We start from the raw sequence: 19,456 nt of genomic DNA, 5'->3' as shown, positions 1-19,456 counted from the left end.
ATACAGTCATCGATGTAGCAGAGGAAAAGGTGGGGGGTGTTGCCAGTGTAGCTGCGGAAGATGGACTGTTCCACATATTCAACGAAGAGGCAGGCATAGCTGGGGCCCATGCGGGTGCCCATGGCTACTCCTTTGGTTTGGAGGGAGTGGGAGGATTGGAAAGAGAAGTTGTTCAGAGTGAGGACCAGTTCAGTCAGTCAAAGGAGGGTGTCAGTGGAAGGGTACTGGTTGGTTTGGCGGGAAAGGAAGAAGCGGAAGGCTTTGAGGCCTTCGTGAGGGGGGATGGAGATGTATAGGGACTGGATGTCCATGGTGAGGATAAGGCATTGGGGGCCAGGGAAGCGAAAATCATGGAGGAGGTGGAGGGCGTGGATGCTGTCCCGAACGTAGGTGGGGAGTTCTTGGACTAAGGGAGACAGGACCGTGTCGAGGTATATAGAGGTGTGTTCGGTGGGGCAGGAGCAGGCTGAGACAATGGGTCAGCCGGGGCAGTCAGATTTGTGGATTTTGGACAGGAGGTAGAAACGGGCGGTGCGGGGTTGTGGGACGATGAGGTTGGAGGCGGTGGATGGGAGATCCCCTGAGGTGATGAGATTATGTATGGTCTGGGAGATGATGGTTTGGTGGTGGGAGGTGGGGTCATGGTCAAGGGGGCAGTAGAAGGAGGTGTCCACGAGCTGGCATTTAGTCTCAGCAATATAAAGATCGGTGTGCCAAACTACCACCGCGGCTCCCTTAACAGGGCTGGACAGACTAGGCAGGAAGGATGTGTCGTGAGTGTGGTGCTGGAAAAGCACAGCAGGTCAGGCAGCATTCTGGCTTTCCCACCACCACATCTTGACTCTAATCTGCAGTCCTCAGAAGTATCCTGAGATGGAATTCCTGAGGAGGTCTGTATGTGTCTTCCTCTGGCAGAATGGCTACTGGTACTACATTATCTCCTCATGAGGAGGGAGACCTGGATGTCATGTTACAGCTATGAGGCGTTTTTGGAATACTGCCTACAGTTCTGGTCACACATCTATAGAAAGGATGTCACTAAACTGGAAAGAGTGCAAAAAAGATTTGCAAGGATATTACCAAGACTTGAAGGTTTGAGTTATAAGCCAAGACGGAGATTTATTTTCCCCTCGAGCATAGGAAATTAAGGAGTGACCTTACAGAGGTTCATGAAATGAGGGGCATAAATAAGATGAATAGCCAAAGTCTTTTCCCCAGGGTAAGGGAATCCAAAACTAGAAGACATAGGTTTAAGGTGAGAGGGGAAAGATTTAAAAGGGACCTGAAGGACAACTATTTCACACAGATAGTGCTACTTATATGGAACAATTTACCAAAGGAAGGGGTAGGGGCAAGTACCATTGCAATGTTTAAAAGTCATTTGGACAGGTACATAGATAGAAAAGGTTTATAGGGAAATGGGTCAAATGCAGGCAAATTGGACTAGTTCAGTTTAGAAAACCTGGTTGGCACAAATAAGTTGAGCCGAGGAGTCTGTTTCTGTGCTTTTTGACTCTACGATCTGAGCACTAATGCTAAAGCAATGGGGTGCAGCTCTGTTTGTATTTCCAGCAAATTTGTGTGGACCAAGCTCTCCATGAAGGAAGCCAGGCACTTGCCCGCCTGAAGCAGCAGGATCTCAATTGTGTGACTGTAGTGTTTGCATCACGCTCATAGTGCCCAGAAAAAACCTGCCTGCTGCACTTGTGCATTTTAATGAAGACCTGACCAGCTGACATTGTGAGGGCCTATCCTGCCTGGTGCTGAGCAGGAGACTTGTCTGTGGCAGCTCTCTTAGTACTAGTAACCTGGGAGTTTCCTCCCCATGGAGACATGGCAGTGATGTGCTGTCATAGCACATGCTCCCAAACCTAATCCAGATAAAATAACCCCCGAGATGTCAGAATCTGAGCTGCTGTGGGGTGCAGGAGGTTGCCTGTACATCTGTGTGCATGTTCCCAGAGATGGAGGAGGGCATGTCTTGCAGTGAGTATCTTGGCTGTGGAAACCATGCTAATGCTGTTTTTGCAGGAGGTGAGAGAGAGAGAATGCATCTTTACAGGATTGGTCCCAGTCCTTGCCAGTGAGGGCCAGAATCCTCTCTTCATAGGGATGTGCAGCCATATGATCACAACTTAGTTTTTATTATTAAAATAATTGGGACAAACCATTAAAAACTGGATTTCACCACAATTACTAGATTATGAATGTACTTCCTTCAGCAATTCATTAATCATTAATTTCAATACGTATGAAAGCAAAGCCAGAGAGTAATCATTTGCAAATGCAAAGTGCTGGATAAATACCTGGAAAAATTGTTTGTTACATTTTATGAATTATGTATATATCACATTTGACAACTGACTAAATGAACATGTAAAATTCTAATTTAAAATTCTGTTTTAAATTTATCATGGTCAAACTGATTTGCATAACATCTCCAATCACTATTCTTAATCACATCTGCATGATGATAGAAATTAAAAATTCTCCTCGATCAATATTTTTGTGAATAATTATGTGCATAAACCTAATCCTTCACTACTAGAATGATACTTATCTAACTCCCTTTGTATTTTACTCAAAACCTAATTAAATTGTGAATGCTGAAATGAGTTGTTCTAGTGGATAGTAGAATTTAATTGATCTTTAGATGCAAATGATTGTTGCAATTACTAATCCCCCTTCCATTCAATTTTATCTTCAATTACTCTAAAGCGCTGTCTGACCATGTTTGATTATTTTGTGGGAGAATGAGTGTCCATCATTATACTATAGATCAAATTAACCTAAAAGCAGGATAAAAGCATTCAGGTATAGTTAAAAATATACCCGGAGTAGTTCCTGATGTTATAAACTTTTATATTAGCCCTCCCAAAATTCTAATACAGCTGTTGTACCTTTGGCAGATTTTTTTTAAAAAATCAAAAATGCCAAGACAAGATTTTCAAAACATTATTCTATGAAGGATAAAAAAAGACACCCATTTATCTCTGAGCCTTTGATAGAATCAACTATTTGGAGAGTGCAGTGATCAGGAACAATGCTACTCTCCATAATTTCATTATTTAAATTCCGCTTGGGATAGCTGTAAGATTTCTTCTTTTAGCCAGTTCCTCCAAATTGCGGATGACTTTCTTCCACTTTGGAGTTGTGGATCATGCGATGACTAAACAGTCCAATATCGCATCTTCAAGCATTGCCCCTAGCTGTGGAAGGTGGTCCTTGAGGAGACAGGTGTGTGTGATTCTTAGGTTTTCACAAGTGAATTCTGCTGCTTGCACTTGGCTTACACCTGGGCCTGTTGGAGATACCCGAAATGGATGCACCTTCACGGAGGCCTCTTTTCCAGTTTGAGCAGTTTTAGGCAAGAGTTTCTCTTGGGTTGGTGGGGTGTGTCATATTCTCAGAGACAATTTGAGGACATTTTTAAAGTGTTTTCTCTGTCATCCAAATAACCTCTTGTCGTAACAGAGCTGGATGTGGCTTTTTTGGAGGTTTTGTGTCAAATATGTAGATAATGTAGCGTGCCCAACGCAGCTGATTGACTGTAGCCAATTCCTCAATGTTGGGGTCATTAACCTGAGACATAAATACTGGAGCACCTATCCTACCATTGGATTTGCAGGATTTTGTGGGCACTGCTGGTAATATTCCTCAAAGGCCTGAGCGTCTTTTGTACACTGTCCATGTCTTCAATGCAGACAGAAAGCACGACTGCACTGTAGCTTGGGACCAGGTTCAATGCCTCTGTCATAAAACAGCTTGTTCCTCAGATGGCCAAAGGCTGCACTGATGCACTTGTGATATAATTGAATTTCATTAGTAATGTCTGCCCTCACTGAAAGGAGGCTTCCAAAACATGACAATTAACAACACTGTCCAATACTCACCATGGATCTTGATAGTCAAACAGTGTTGTGTGGACTGCACCTACAATACTGTAAATAGATTTGGTCTCCTTATCAAAGGAAATACGTACTAGCATTGAAAGCAGTCCTTCACTGGGTTAATCATAGAGGAATTTTCTTATGAGGAGAGATAGAGCAAGTTGGAACTGTATTCATTGCAATTTAGAAGATAAGTGACTTTACTGAAACATACAAGATTCTTAGGAGACTTGAGCTTTCTTCTCAGAGAGTGTCTGGGAGCAGAAACATAGCTTAAGCAGTCGCCCATTTAAAACAGAGATGAAAAGGAGTTTCTTCTCTCAGAGCATAATGCATTTGTGGAAATTAGGCTGGGTGGTTAAGAATTTTCAGGGCTGAGATAGACAGATTTTTAAATCAGTAGGAAAAGCAAGGGTTGAAGTTTATCAGATCAGCCATACTCCAACTCTTGCCTTCTATTCCATGACTTTTCTGTATTTATTTCTGGCTATTGTTATCAATAAATATTTGTCATGAATCTACTACTCCCACAGGCAGCTTTACACAATTAAGACAACTACACTTACTTTCACCCTATTTCCTGTAATGGCCCTATTCTATTCTCCCAACCTCTCTGTTGTATCTTACTAAATGATGCATTTTCCATCCTACCCTATCCTATGTGTCTTACTTCTTACACAATTAAGGATTCTCCCCACCCATGATTTACAGGGTCACTGACCCAGTTTAATCCACTCTCTACCCTTCTGCTCTCACCCTTTACTCTCCCTCACCCCGTGTCCTTTTTACTCACCTATCACTCCACTAGCCTATATTTTCAACAATGATAAACCACCATTTCTTCCTCCTCCAACACAATGCCAAATATCCATTTTCTTCCACTCCCCTTTCAGCATTACAAAGGACTGTTACCTCATTGACATCCTTATTAATTTCTCAGTGATACTCAATAATCTTCCCTTTTTCATTCTGTAGCAGCAACAAAACACCCACGCTTTTTAAGTCCTCCAGCCTCATGGTCCAAGGACCTATGCATGCCTTTCAGAGAGACAATGATTTACTTGTACTTTTATTCAATTTAGTATACAGTATTCACTGCTAACCATGTGGCCTTCTCTGCAATGGGAATACTAAATGAAGACTGAAGTTGCAGATCTGAGTTTTAATTTTATGTCCCCTTACCTTGGCCTTGTGATGTGTTCCAGTGAAGATCAATGCAAGCTCGAGAAACAGTATCTTCCACTTGGGCCCTTCACAGCTTTCTGGACTCAGCATTGAGTTCAACAATTGCAGACTGTAATTCCAGCCCTCATCATGTTTTCTTTCTCTTTATAGGTTTTAGTCTCTCTTGTTCTCTCTTGTTTTTGCTTTTGAATGCCAGTGGTTCATCATTCACCCTCGTCGAGATACATCTTTGTTTTACGTGTATCATTACAGCTCCCTTTGACTTTACACTACTAACTCCTGTGTCACTTATTTTCTCATTTAATACTCTTTCACACATCTTTCCTTTTTTTCTTTTTCCATCCTCCTACATTTTGCTTATTTAAAAGCTGTTCCATTTCTAAATATTCTCAGTTTTTTTTTTAAAGATCATCAATCTGAAACGTTAACTCTTTCCCACAGATGTGGCCTGACCTGCTAAGTATTTCCAACATTTTGTGTTTTCATTGATCATAGCAAGGTTCGATCCTGCTTGCTGATGTTGCTCCCAAATGCTCTGTAACTCAGGGTCGGTTTCCAACTTTTCAAAATTTACCAAATCCTCCTTTCCATTACTGACCATATACCAATCAAAATTAATCCCAAATATTTTGCTGTCTCAAAATCCAAAGTAAAGGTTAAGTAGTCATAGTCCAACTGGACCATAGAGCTACTCTCTCATTTGAGAAAGATAACTGGTGATGGTTTACCTCAGGCAAGGAGACAGGTTGAGAAACAAAATCCTTCATGTTAACCTCAGTCAGTGCAAGAATTGAACCTACACTGTTAGTATCACTCTCCATCGCAAACCAGCCGTCTGGCCAATTGAGCTAACTGACTACCAATGAAGGACTAACTAATTGAGCAAACTAATTGAGTATTCACTCTTAATATTATGAGCAACTGGTTCTTTACTGGTCAGAATCTTCTGACAATGACAAGGTTCATAATGCCAGAGTACGTTGGATTAAACTCAGAAGTTGTGTGCTTTGGAGGAAAAACAAATTTCACACATATTAGGCCAGAAATTTCAAGATGTGCAGGGAAATTAACTCTAACAATTCACATGATTTTATTGTCAACTTGAAATTTCATGCTTAGGGGTATAGAGAAAAGAATTTGAGCATTGGCATCTTCACAGTAAGAGTGCTAGCCAGTTGCAAAAGGATCAGAGGAGAGAGCTGAACAATCTACCCCCAACAAACATTTGAAAGGATGCACTGAACATTGGAAGAATCCGGGATGATGGACTTAAAAATACATGCCAAAAAGGCAAAAAGTACAACTATACTAATGCACAAATTCGGCAAAAATGAATACATTTCTGTCACCCATTATAGCTTCTTGCACAGCTCAGGAGGTATAAGCTAGAAAAGAGAAGAGAATAACCCTTGGTCTTTTTAATGATAACTAAAAAGCGAACCGTAAGCTATACAATAGCACAGTGGCACAATGGTTAGCACTGCTGCCTCACAGCGCCAGAGACCCGGGTTCAATTCCCGCCTCATGCGACTGACTATGTGGAGTTTGCACATTCTCCCCGTGTCTGCGTGGGTTTCCTCCCACAGTCCAAAAATGTGCAGGTCAGGTGAATTGGCCATGCTAAATTGCCCGTAGTGTTAGGTGCAGGCGTAAATGTAGGGGAATGGGTCTGGGTGGGTGCACTTCGGTGGGTCGGTGTGGACTTGTTGGGCCGAAGGGCCTGTTTCCACGCTGTATAAAAAAAACTTAGAGCAGTTGACACAGGGCCTTAAGTGTTTGTTTGATTATTTTGTGGGATGTATGTATAGCTTATGCATTTACTGCCCATCCCTAATGCCAATGAGAAGCTCATGATGAACCACCTTCTTGAGCTGCTGCGGTTTTCGTGGTGTTGATATAGCTACAGTGTTGTTACTTGAGGAGTTCCAGAATTTTGGTATAACTTCTCTGAAAGAGTGCTGACATATTTCCAACATAACAAAAGCTAAATTCTGCAGATGTTAGAGATCTGAAATCAAACAGGAAGTGGTAGAAAAACTCAGCAGATTTGGCAGTATCCGAGGAGAGAGAAACTGAGTTCAACATGATTCATCTTTAGAGCTGAAGAAAGGTAAGAATTTTATGCACTTAATGCTGTTGAGAAAAAGATCAGGTGAAACAAAAGGGTCAGGACAGGGGAATTTAAATACCAAAGATATTTGGTGGTACAGAACTTCAGTATTTTGGACAAATTTTAGTGTATCATTGTGCACTCATTAGGATAATTTGCAAGAATACCAACTCAAGGACAAAACAATCATTCAAAGCTTAATGCAAAGTCCTAAGGGCATCATTCATAATCCTAAAAATTACAGTCCATCTCAGAACTTCCTAGAAAGGTAAAGTATCTTAAAACTTTGAGCAAAATCTAAAATGAGCTGTTACACACTAAGGAAGGGTCATTCGGCTGAAATGTTAACTCTGATTTCTCTCCAAAGATACTGCCAGACCTTCTGAGCTTTTCCAACAATTTCTAATTTTGTTTCGGTTACAAACTACTGCTTTGCAGTACAAAGCAACAGAAGACAATAAACTTTGACAAAATGTGTTTTTTTAAGTAACACTAAAGATGTTGTGGAACAAAAGGCAAAAGGGGTGGAACTGTTTGGAATAACAATACAAAGCAGTCGCACACTAAACTTCACCATCTCAAGAGGTTAGTGAGGAATAATAGCCAAGGCTCCACCTGCTGGTCTCGAGCAAAACTTGCTGCAGCATTGCTCTTGATATAGAATACAATCAGCCTCAATGTTACAATGTCACCATTAGCCACTTTGCCAACAACTTTCACCCGGCCCTCAAAATCACTTGGTCTAATTCGGAGAGCTCCCTCCCCTTTCTTGACCTTTCCATTTCCAACTCCGGTAACAGTTTACGGACTGACATTTGTTATAAATCCACAAACCCCCAGAACTACCTGGATACACCTCATCCTGCAAGAACTCCATGTCGTTTTCCCAATTTCTCTGTCTCTGTTCCATCGGCTCTGACGAGGAGACGTTCCATTCCCAAATATGCCAGATGTCCACCTATTTTAAGCAACATGCTTTTCCACCCTCTGCCATTCAGACAGTCTTCCACTGCACCTCCTCTATTCCCTGCTCTACTGTTCTAAACCCCACCCTCTAAATGTAATAAAGACAGCGTTCCCCTTGATCTTACTTTTCACCCCACTAGTTTCTGCATCCACTTATCATCCTCAAACACATCTGCTAACTCCAACTAGACCTCACCACCCAAAATATCTTCCCCTCCCCATCCCTCTCTGCCTTCCGCAAAGATTGTTCCCTTCGTGACTCCTTTGCTCACACCACCCTCCCCACCAATCCCCTCGGTACCTTCCCCTGCAACTGTAAAAGATGCAAAACCTGCCAGCACACCACCCCCCTCACCTCCATCCTGGACCCCAAACAGTCCTTCCAGGGGAAACAGGTTCACCTGCCTCTCCTCCAATCTAGTTTACTGTCTCATGTGCTCCCAATGTGGTCTTCTCTATATCAATGAGACCAAACATAAACTTATGGAACGTTCCACCAAGCATCTTAGCCAGGCCCGTAAGGGCACACTTGACCTCCCAGCCACCGTCCATTTCAATTTCCCTTTCTATTCCCTCTCCAACAAGTCCATCCTCGACCTCAGGCCACAGTGAATCAGACCATAAATTGGAGGAACAATTCTGCTTGGGCAGCCTGCAGCCCGAAGGACTCAACATTGAGTTCTCCAATTTCAAATAACCTCCCTCTCCAACCCCCAATACCCTTTCCAGCCCTGCCTCCTCCCTTTCATTCCACCTACCGACCCTTCCTTCCAGCTACCAACTGGATTCATTCTTCCCAATGACAAAGTTGTACCCACCTCCTGTGTTCTCCTATCACTACCTCACCATTCCACCCTACCCAAAACCCTCTCCCACTCTCTTTATCTGCAGTTCCCCCTACCTCCACCTCCATTTCTGAAGAATAGTTATTTCCAAAATGTTGATTTCTCTACTTCCTGATGCGGCCTGGCTTGCAGTCCTTTTCCAGCCTTTACTTTGGATTCCATAATTTGCAGGTTTTTTTTATCTCTTATCATTAGCCACTGAAGCAAGGTAGCTCACATTTGTCAAACTATAAGTGAAATGGACACATTCTGAACAAGAGGAGAGAAAACTTCAAGGAGAAGAAATTTTGTTTTACTTTTTCACATCAAAGATTCAGGGAATTGAAATTAAATATCACAAAAACTGATTCTGAGAAAATGAAAGTCCCCAAAATCGTTGCTCGGTAACTTACCTAAAGATGCGTTCTGTGGTTCACTGCTACCTCTTGGTATCTGCAGAAAGAGATTCTGAAAGTGAACACAACTGCGCATATGCTGCACAGGTATTTTACGCAACAACACATACTTTCTCAGTTCAATTAATGTTGCAAGAAGTAAATCCGTAAATAATATTAAAGGTGGAGGAAATTGTTAAATTTTCCCAAAATTACTTTTGCGATTGATTCCCAACAAAGACTTTAGCTGCAAAATTTTAAGGTAGCATCCTATGGACTAGTTTTGATATTCATCTTTACAACTTCTCAGAGGATGAATGACAATATCTATGAAGAATGTTGGAGGCTGTTTTATTACCATCTTCTATAGTTTTCTGAAATACTAATAATGAGTTTATGTCAATTATGATCTCCAATAACTGCTAAAAGACAAGATGGCTAGCCTTCCCATTTGTCTGATTTCAATTTAACTCAGAAAAAGAACTTTCTACAATATAAAACAAAATTAAAATAATCCTTAGAAATACACACTGTCAATTTTTTGACATATATTAATTTTTGAAGTAGGAAAACTGTTTTTAGAATATCTGTTGTTCACCTTCAGAAATATTACTAAAACAGCAACTGTGGCATAGTATACCTAACAGGCAGAATGCAAAAATAGCTTTCAAGAATAACGATTATTCTGTTTTATTCAACTTGACTGTAGATAACGATTATCAGGTTAAAACAAAAATGTCATCAAAATGCTGATTGTAATAAAGACAGGATTAAAAAATCAAAAACAAATCAAACTAAATTGCAGCAATTAAGATTCTCGTTATTCATTGCGACATGCCTCCAGAACTAGATGTACTTTTATAATTAGCCAACCCACTGTTGCTGGCCCAACAAAGAATAATGGCTAGAAATTCAGCATTCACCATGACATTTAGTAAAAGGGTTATGTTACTCAAAAAATAATTTTTCTGAAGATCATGCAATTTGATACAGAATGGTTTAATAAGAAGATAATGGCTACTGGCAACTACAATCTTTCAAGTGAGCATTTTGAGACATTTATCATAATATTGTACAAATATATGCTGAAAGCACAAATTCACTTTTACAACCATTATGTGCACATTGCTCTGAGAAGAATCTTCTCAAAAGCTTTATTCCCCTTTCTCAACATCAAAACAAGAATTAGGGCTATACTACTCAAATATACAACTGGAGATCCAATGGCCTAGTGGTATTATCAGTGGGCAGTTAACCAAAAGATGCAAAAAATGCTCTGGGGATTTAGGTTCAAATCCTGTTACAGCAGGTGATGGAGTTTTGAGTTCAATTAAGATCTGGAATTAAGAGTCAAAGGATGGCCATGAATCTGTTGTCAAAAAAACTCACATGGGCCACTAATCCCTTTTAGGGATGCCAACCTTACTTAGTCTGGACTACATGTGACTCCAGACCCACAGCAACGTGGTTATCTCCTAACTGCCCTCTGGGAAATTAGGGATGGCTAATAAATGCTGCTGTAAATGTAGTCATGTTTCTTTATTACCATTCTAGAAATCTCTGTTGACATGGAATGGCATACCTGTGATGATGTGTCTTGTTCCTTTGTAGCTCTTGAAGCAATGCTGAAAATCAATACTAGAGCAAAAAGACAGGGCTATTAGAATAGAAAATACATTTTGCTGTGCTTACACAAAAGTACAATACACTATAAAATATATAAGAAAACTGGTCTTGGTAGTAAAACATTACCCATTTAAATAAAAACATTGAGTAGCTCTTAAAAGCGTTAGAATAAAAGGAAGACAGCTTTCATTTTAAAAAAAAATAAAGCAAGGAAAGCAAAACGGATCATGTTTGAGTTGATCAGGCAGCTCTTCACATTTTTCCTGGAGTGTTCGACAAGGCCCTCCAGGGCAATCCAAGAATAGGAATCTTGTTTTTGGGACATCAATTGTCTGCTCCACAATGGACCTGATTAAAGAATAGGCAGCTGCATATCTGCACTCAGCTTCAGTCATCCACTTCTGGACTAAAAATATTTTTTCGTCATAACCCTGCACCCAGAACTACACCTGAAAGTAATGATGATGCTGATAATGGTCCTCCGCCCCTGTCTTCATATGGTACTGAAACTCAGCAAACTCAGAAACCCCTTAAAAATATATGATTTTAACATTTATTTAGACTGTGCTATTGCTTGTGTTAGACTAACTACTATTTTTGTTTCGCTTTTTACAGATAATTTTGGTGATCCGTCCCTAACCCTGTTTTTTCCACAGGCCCCGTTATTTTTTTTTAGATTAGATTAGATTACAGTGTGGAAACAGGCCCTTCGGCCCAACAAGTCCACACCGACCTGCCGAAGTGAAACCCACCCATACCCCTACATTTACCCCTTACCTAACACTACGGGCAATTTTAGTATGGCCAATTCACCTGACCCTGCACATCTTTGGACTGTGGGAGGAAACCAGAGCACCCGGAGGAAACCCACGCAGACATGGGGAGAACGTGCAAACTCCACACAGTCAGTCGCCTGAGGCGGGAATTGAACCCGGGTCTCTGGCGCTGTGAGGCAGCAGTGCTAACCACTGTGCCACCGTGCCGCACAATCTTCTATAACACGAGGTTGCACAAGAACGCAACTACGTACCGTGTTATAGCAGAACAGACTGTACAGTGATGAATCAAGGATAGCTACTGTAACACAACGCAATCTAAGAATGGTACTTCAATGCATTTCAGCATGAACCTTAGTCTCCTACGTTATGAGATTTAGACTTTTGCAAACTGACTTTGAAAATGCTGCACACTAACCTTTCAATCAGACATAAAACTGTCATCCTATCTAACAAGGTTGAAGAGATTGAGCTCTCATGCTCAGCCATAAAAAATGAATCATGCAAATTCACTCTCATTGGTCTGTTCTACAAAACACAATCAAACACTAGATTCAAGGTTTTCATGGCCGAAGCTTTAAAGGAGATGTCAAAAATATGAAGAAAAAGCTGTTAATAAATCAATGAGAATTGGAGTTGAGATGCCTTGTCAATCAATGGAAACCATCCAATAACAATGAAATAGAATGAGGTCACTTTGTGATCTCAGACTTTGATTAAAATGTTGTGAGAAAGAGGGAGGGAAATAAAGCAAAAAATCCATGCGCGAGACAGTAGCTGGGGCTGTTGTTTGGACACAGTGCATGAGGGAAAACAAGTTAATAAGGTGCTAAGGTGCTACCCACCAAATAGCACTGAGAACAATACTAGAGCAAAGAAAACTGACAGAAAGATGATCACTTAAAGTTTTGCTTCTTTCACTAGCAGCATGAATGTGACGAAAATTACTATGCAAAATTCACCATTCATTTTTTTAGATTCTTGATTTATCCTTAGTTGCAATCTGTACGATTTAACTTCCACACTCATCCCCCTCTCTGCTCTTCAATTTATTTCACACTTGTGTTAGATCTTTAAATTTGTGAGACTGCTAAGAATAATCATACACTTTCGGCCATTGCATTGAGGAAGAATGTAGAACAAAGAACAAAGAACATTACAGCACAGGAACAGGCCCTTTGACTCTCCAAGATTGCGCTGATCCAGATCCTCTATCTAAACCTGCCGGTTATTTTCTAAGGATCTGTATCCCTTTGCTCCTTGCCTATTCATGTATCCATCTAGATACATCTTAAATGATGCTATTGTTTCACCCCCACCACCTCCGCCGGCAACACGTTCCAGGCATCCACCACCCTCTGTGTGAAGAAGTTTCCACACATATCTCCCCTAAACTTACTCCTCTCACTTTGAACTCGTGACCCCTACTAATTGAGTCCTCCACTCTGGGGAAAAAGCTTCTTGCTATCCACCCTGTCTACACCGCTCATGATTTTGTAGGCCTCAATCAAGTCCCCCCCTCAACCTCCTTCTTTCCAATGAAAATAATCCTCATCTACTCAACCTCTCCTCATAGCTAGCGCCCTCCATGCCAGGCAACATCCCGGTGAACCTACTCTGCACCCTCTCTCAAGCATTCACATCCTTTTGGTAATGTGGCAATCAGAACTATATGCAGTATTCCAAATGTGACCAAACCAAAATTTTATACAACTGTAACATGACCTGCCAACTCTTGTATTCAATACCTCGTACAACGAAGGAAAGCATGCCGTACGCCTTCTTAACCATTCTACTGACCTGCATTGCCACCTTCAGGGAACAATGTAAGCTCCCAAAAGTGGGCACAGCGATAATTTACAAGGATTTTGCTAGAAATTGAGGATATTAGCCAGGATAAAATTTAGAAAGACGAGAAATGTTTATTTTGAAATAGGGAAGATTATGGGGAAATTTAATTTAATTGAACAACATTATGACAGGCCTAGCTCAAATGAATTGTAATAGCTTATTTGCCTTAGGAAAGGATTTATAGTAACCAGCTCAAAAAATTAGAAATGAATTTGTTAAGCCAGTGATCCCAGATTGGCTGAAGTCTGATTATTGACTATTAAGCATTCCTGACTAGTTGTTACATTATAAGACGACAAAGGTGCCCACTAAATGTATTGTTGAGAGGATCATTTTAAAGCAATGGTTTTAAAAGGAAAAGTGACACTATTCCTCATGCACATCAAAAAACAGTAAGCACTTCACTTACAAAGCTAACTCAATGGTTTGTACTGTATTTGTCATTTTATTTAAAAGATCCAATCTTACCCATTTTCACTCTGCAGAAGGGAACTTACATTCAATTAATGGGTTATTATTATCTGGAAACTTGGGTTCTAATATAGATCCAGTTATGTATAGCTTTAAGTGTGCTTTGTATTTATAAGTCAAGAAATATAGTTTAGTTTCACTTAAGCTCTGAGAGCTGTGCAGGGTTGTTTGGATGTACGTTTACATATATTGAAATGAGACATTTTGAAAAATAATCTTCAGGTGAATAGCTCAATGTTTTAGAAAATAGAAAGTGGAAAAGAGAAAAAAAGTGATCTGATGCCAAGCAGCAAGGTGCCCTATGTCACAGGAAGACTGAAACAATTTGGAAGATCAGTAAGCAGGCAGTGTGTAAGCTTCTGTTGGAGAAAACCTGTAAATAGCAGGAAAGATATTGGAAGGATCACTGGTCAGAACATTGACAATAAGAGAATTGATGTCATGTTGAGGATGTAGAAGACATTGGTGAGGCCAGTTTTAGAATATTGCATATTATTCTGGCCGCCCTCCTATAGGAAAGATGTTGTTAAATTTGAGAAGGTGCAATAAAGATTTACAAGGGTATTGCCGGGATTGCAGCGTTTGATTTATACGGAGAGGCTGAGTAGGCTATTGGCTTTTCTCCCTTGAGTGTAATAGGCTGAGGGGTGACTTTACAGGGGTTTATAAAATCATGAGGGGCATGGATAGGATGAATAGCTAAGGTACTTCTCCAAGGATGAGAGATTCCAAAACTAGAGGGCATAGGTTTAAGGTGAGAGGTGTCTGCTTTAAAAAGAACCTGATGGATAACTTTCTCGCGCAGAGGATGGTGCATGATGAATTGTGCTACAAGAAGAAGTAGTGGAGGCAGTACAATTACTATTACAATTAAAAAGCACCTGGATGAGTACATGAATAGGGAGGCAGCCATACCAAATGCCCTATTCTCTACCCTGTCTACCTGTGACTCCACCTTCAAGAAACTATAACCTGCATCCCAAGGTCTCTTTGTTTGGCAACACTCCTCAGGAAACTACCATTAAGTGTGCAAGTCCTGCCAGGATTTGCAGATGGATACTATTCAGGTTTAACTTGGCATCATGTTTGGCACAACATCATGGGTCGAAGGGCCCATTCCTGTGCTGTACAATTCTATGTTCTATAGGGTAGAGACTTCACAAGCAAAAATGTTGAAATTCTCTGCTTCAGAATACAAGATTTACACATTGCATTAATATTTTGAGTCTATAGGAGGCAGAGTGATTGCAAAAATTCCCAGTTGCATTGTGAGCTAGTTGACAGCAAATGGGTACTTCATCACAAACGCAGAAATTTCAAGATTTTTTAAGTCCTGGAGCAACACTGCAGATGAACAACAGTACACTTTTTAACTAAAAGCATCGGCCCTCCTTGTGGTGAAGCGGTAATGTCCCTATCTCTGAGCCAGGAAGTAAAAGGTTCAAATACTCCAAAAATATGTAATAACATCTCTCAACAGGTTGATGAGAAAATTTTTTTTAATGTATTTACAAAATGTTTTTGAGAGATTTTCTTTGAACAGCATGTTCTGAAACCAATGCAAGAGCAGTTTATACTAGGCTTAGTATTGTGTACTCTGACATGATTAATTAACAACCTCAGATTAAATAGGCGAAAGTGAGGACTGCAGATTCTGGAGATTAGAGTCGTGAATGTGGTGCTGGAAAAGCACTGCAGGTCAGGCAGCATCCGAGGAGCAGGAAAATCAATGTTTCGGGCAAAAGCCCTTCATCATGAAACAACGATTTTTCTGCTCCTTGGATGCTGCCTGACCTGCTGTGCTTTTCCAGCACCACATTCTCAATTCGAACCTCAGATTAAAAGCAGCCCAAGGTACAGGTGTTGTTAATATACTTGAATTTTAGGTTCATGTCCTAAGGGAGAAGAACGTATCCAAGACTGGTATTTTAAAGTTAAGTAATGGCAACCAAGTGGGCTTGAAAGCTGAACAAGCTGAAGAACAGGAAACTACAGGCTGGTCACCTTGACAGCTACAGTGGGAAAGGAGCAAGAATCGACCATTCTGTTGGTACTTGGAAGAACAAGTTAATCAGTAGAGTCAGCATGGTTTTGTGAAAAGGAAATCAAGTTTAAACAATTCACTGAGTACTTAGATGCAGCTACATGCCTTATGCATAAAGAGGGGGCTTTGAACATACACTCTATTTGGATTTCCAGAGAGCATTTGATAAGATGATGCAACAAAAGGTTATCCCTTATTGTGAGAAGAACAGATCATCAAAGGAAGAATGCTATGCTTTAATTATACAGTACATTGGTAACACCACATCTCAAATACTATGCAGAGTTTTGGTCCCCTTATTTTAAGGAAGTCTGTACATACATTGGTGGTGATGGTTCAGCGGAAGTTTGCTGGACTGAAATCTGGGATGGTCACGTTGTTTTGTGGGATTAGTCAGGTTGGACAGAAAAGTGATTTGATTAAAATGGACAAGAACCTGAATGGTCTTAATGAGGTGGACAAAAGGATGTTTCCTGTTGTGGGTGAGTCCAGGACAAAGGGGCACTGTTTTAAAATTAGGGATCACCCTATGATCAAGGAGTTGAGGGGGACTTTTTCTTTCAGATGGTTGGATTGGAACTCGCTGCCTCGGAGGGCATTGGAGATAGATTTTTGCATGTTTGTAAGGTTGAGGTATACGGATTCTTGGTGGATAAAGGAAGATGGTTGAAAATGTGGAATTCAACATCAGCGATATTGAAGATCAGATATTATTGAATAGGTCCCAATTCTGCTCCAACTCGTAGATCCATATATAGAATATAAAGTATCTCAATTGTCTCAACGCACTTCATACCAGACTTTGAGGTGCAATAAATATAGAGTTGCTATAAAAGTGACTTTACAAAAAAAATACTAAATACGATATTGAAATCTAAATACGAAATTTTGCAAGTTACATCTTAATCTGCTTAACAACGGTCCGAGCAGTTCTCCTTTAATTGAAGAGCATTTAAAAAAAGTTGGAAACAGAAACCGGATCTTGGGAGGAAGTGCCTTCAATGCTGTGTACTGGAGCTGTGCTCGGTATTGCATTGTGTACAGCCGAAGGGGTGACTGAAACCTCCAAACTAGACCCTGGAAATATGCAGTCGGCAAGTCCCACCCGGCGATTTACAACGCCTTGACTCAGGCCCTGTTTTGGGAAATGCATAAGCCCCAAAGTCCAGCTCTTCCACTGATTTCAGGCCCCGCCAGCCACCGTCACATTGCAAGTCAGGGGCCGACCAATGGGTTAAAACACGCTGGTTCCCTGAGAATGTAGCTTCCCACCTGATTCCCCTGGAACTACAGCCTGTATCTGATCTTCATCGTGTTTTACAAACGCTAGTAGCGCCCGGGCGCTGACTCCCTGCGGTTTCGGTCACCGTGTTCAGCTACCTGCAGCGGGAAGGGCACTTACAGAGGAGTAGAGGGATGAGCTGAGCATGCACGGCCAGTAGTGAACAGCTGTCAGGCACCATCTCCGGGAAGGAACAGCGACCAAGACGGAGCGTCTGCAAGATTTCAGTAACCCGCCACAAACAGCTCACACACAGCAAAACTCGAAGATAGGAGCGCCCTCCAGAGCCTGGGCAATCAGCTCTGCACCGTGTATTTCATACCAATACAGAGGTTACTATATTACCATGAAAGAGAGGTTTCAGAACTTAGGCTGCCCAAAAACGGTCACAAGAAAAGAGCAAATGTACATTTTCTTTTCTTCACTTTGGGGATTTGGGTGTTGCCCTTGAGAATGTGGTAGAAAGATACTTCTTTGAATCGTTACTGTACATTTCGTGAGGGACGCTCATTGTGTTATTAGGCAGACTTCCAGAGTTTTTACCTAGCGACAGTGAAGGAACTGAGATATAGTTGCAAGTCAGAATGGTCAGTGGCTCGCTGTGGAACTTGCAGCGGTGGAACACCCACGTCTCTACTATCATTCTAAATGTTAATGCTCTTGGGTTTGCAAGATGCAGTCTTAGGCGTTTTCTGCAATGCATCCTGTAGATAATATACACTGCTATTATTGTGCATCAGTGGTGGAGGGAGTGAATAATCTTAGCAGGACTTATACACTTAATGGTATGGTCCTAGGGAGTGTCGCTGAACAAAGAGACCTTGGAGTGCAGGTTCATAGCTCCTTGAAAGTGGATTCACAGGCGTTTGGTATGCTTTCCTTTATTGGTCAGAGTATTAAGTACAGAAGTTTGGAGGTCATGTTGCGGCTGTACAGGACATTGGTTAGGCCACTGTTGGAATATTGTATGCAATTCTGGTCTCCTTCCTATCGGAAAGATGTTGTGAAACTTGAAAGGGTTCAGAAAAGATTTACAAGGATGTTGCCAGGGTTGGAGGATTTGAGCTACAGGGAGAGGCTGAACAGGCTGGGGCTGTTTTCCCAGGAGCATCGGAGGCTGAGGGGTGACCTTATGGAGGTTTATAAAATTGAGGGGCATGGATAGGATAAATAGACAAAGTCTTTTCCCTGGGGTTGGGGAGTCCAGAACTAGAGGGCATAGGTTTAGGGTGAGAGGGGAAAGATATAAAAGAGACCTAAGGGTCAATGTTTTCACGCAGAGGGTGGTACATGTATGGAATGAGCTGCCAGAGAATGTGGTGGAGGCTGGTACAATTGCAACATTTAAGAGGCATTTGAATGGGTATATGAATAGGAAGGGTTTGGAGGGATATGGGCTGGGTGCTGGCAGGTGGGACTAGATTGGGTTAGGATATCTGGTCGGCATGGACAGGTTGGACCGAAGGGTCTTTTCCATGTTGTACATCTCTATGACAGTGTTCATTTTTTTTGGTTATGGAGACTCTAAATCTCCTGGGGGTTTTTTTGTATTACACAAAAAAGCCTGAAGAAAGGCTCATGCCCGAAACGTTGATTCTCCTGCTCCTTGGATGCTGCCTGACCTGCTGCGCATTTCCAGCAACACATTTTCAGTTTTGTATTACATACCTGGTTTTATATATTTTTTCTTTCCTCTTTGTTTTAAGCACTAACTGTGTAGTGCTTATTTTTTCCCCAGCACCCATGTTGTGTGTGTGCAGGTGTGAGACACAGTGAAAGACAACAGGTGTACCAATCTTTATTCAATTTCCACCACCAGGAAGAAAGGAAACATCCGAGTGGCCAGTGACAAGCAGTGTCCTTCTCAGAGGGTAATGCTGCATGATCAAATAGTGAGGGGAGGGCAGGGATCAAATCAAAATAGAGTTGGAGGGGGAAATAATACACTCCACTCCCTGCGGTGCCCACCTTTCCCTGAAAATCTCAAGGATGTTGGTGGATACCGCGTGCTCCTTCTCCAGGGACACCCGGGCTCT

General features: G+C 41.4%; 1 protein-coding gene across 2 annotated transcripts in view; it reads right to left on the bottom strand.

Annotated features, from left to right (window-relative positions):
- The window catches only part of b3glcta (beta 3-glucosyltransferase a), a 176,530-nt gene extending 158,730 nt beyond the window's left edge, over positions 1-17,800 (bottom strand). Inside the window, exons 1-3 of one of the 2 annotated variants that reach the window (XM_043692053.1) lie at positions 17,541-17,800; positions 10,953-11,008; positions 9,389-9,428 (exon numbers count right to left, since the gene is read on the bottom strand). In XM_043692053.1, coding sequence (XP_043547988.1) covers positions 9,389-9,428; positions 10,953-11,008; positions 17,541-17,601 — 157 coding nt within the window. In that variant the 5' untranslated portion in view covers positions 17,602-17,800. The remainder of the gene's footprint in view (positions 1-9,388; positions 9,429-10,952; positions 11,009-17,540) is intronic. The other variant, XM_043692052.1, reaches the window with a different exon arrangement.
- Positions 17,801-19,456: the final 1,656 nt, after the last annotated feature.

This window comes from Chiloscyllium plagiosum, chromosome 6, assembly GCF_004010195.1.
Source record: "Chiloscyllium plagiosum isolate BGI_BamShark_2017 chromosome 6, ASM401019v2, whole genome shotgun sequence".
Lineage (NCBI taxonomy): Eukaryota > Metazoa > Chordata > Chondrichthyes > Orectolobiformes > Hemiscylliidae > Chiloscyllium > Chiloscyllium plagiosum.
This window is presented reverse-complemented; position numbering and strand designations above follow the sequence as displayed.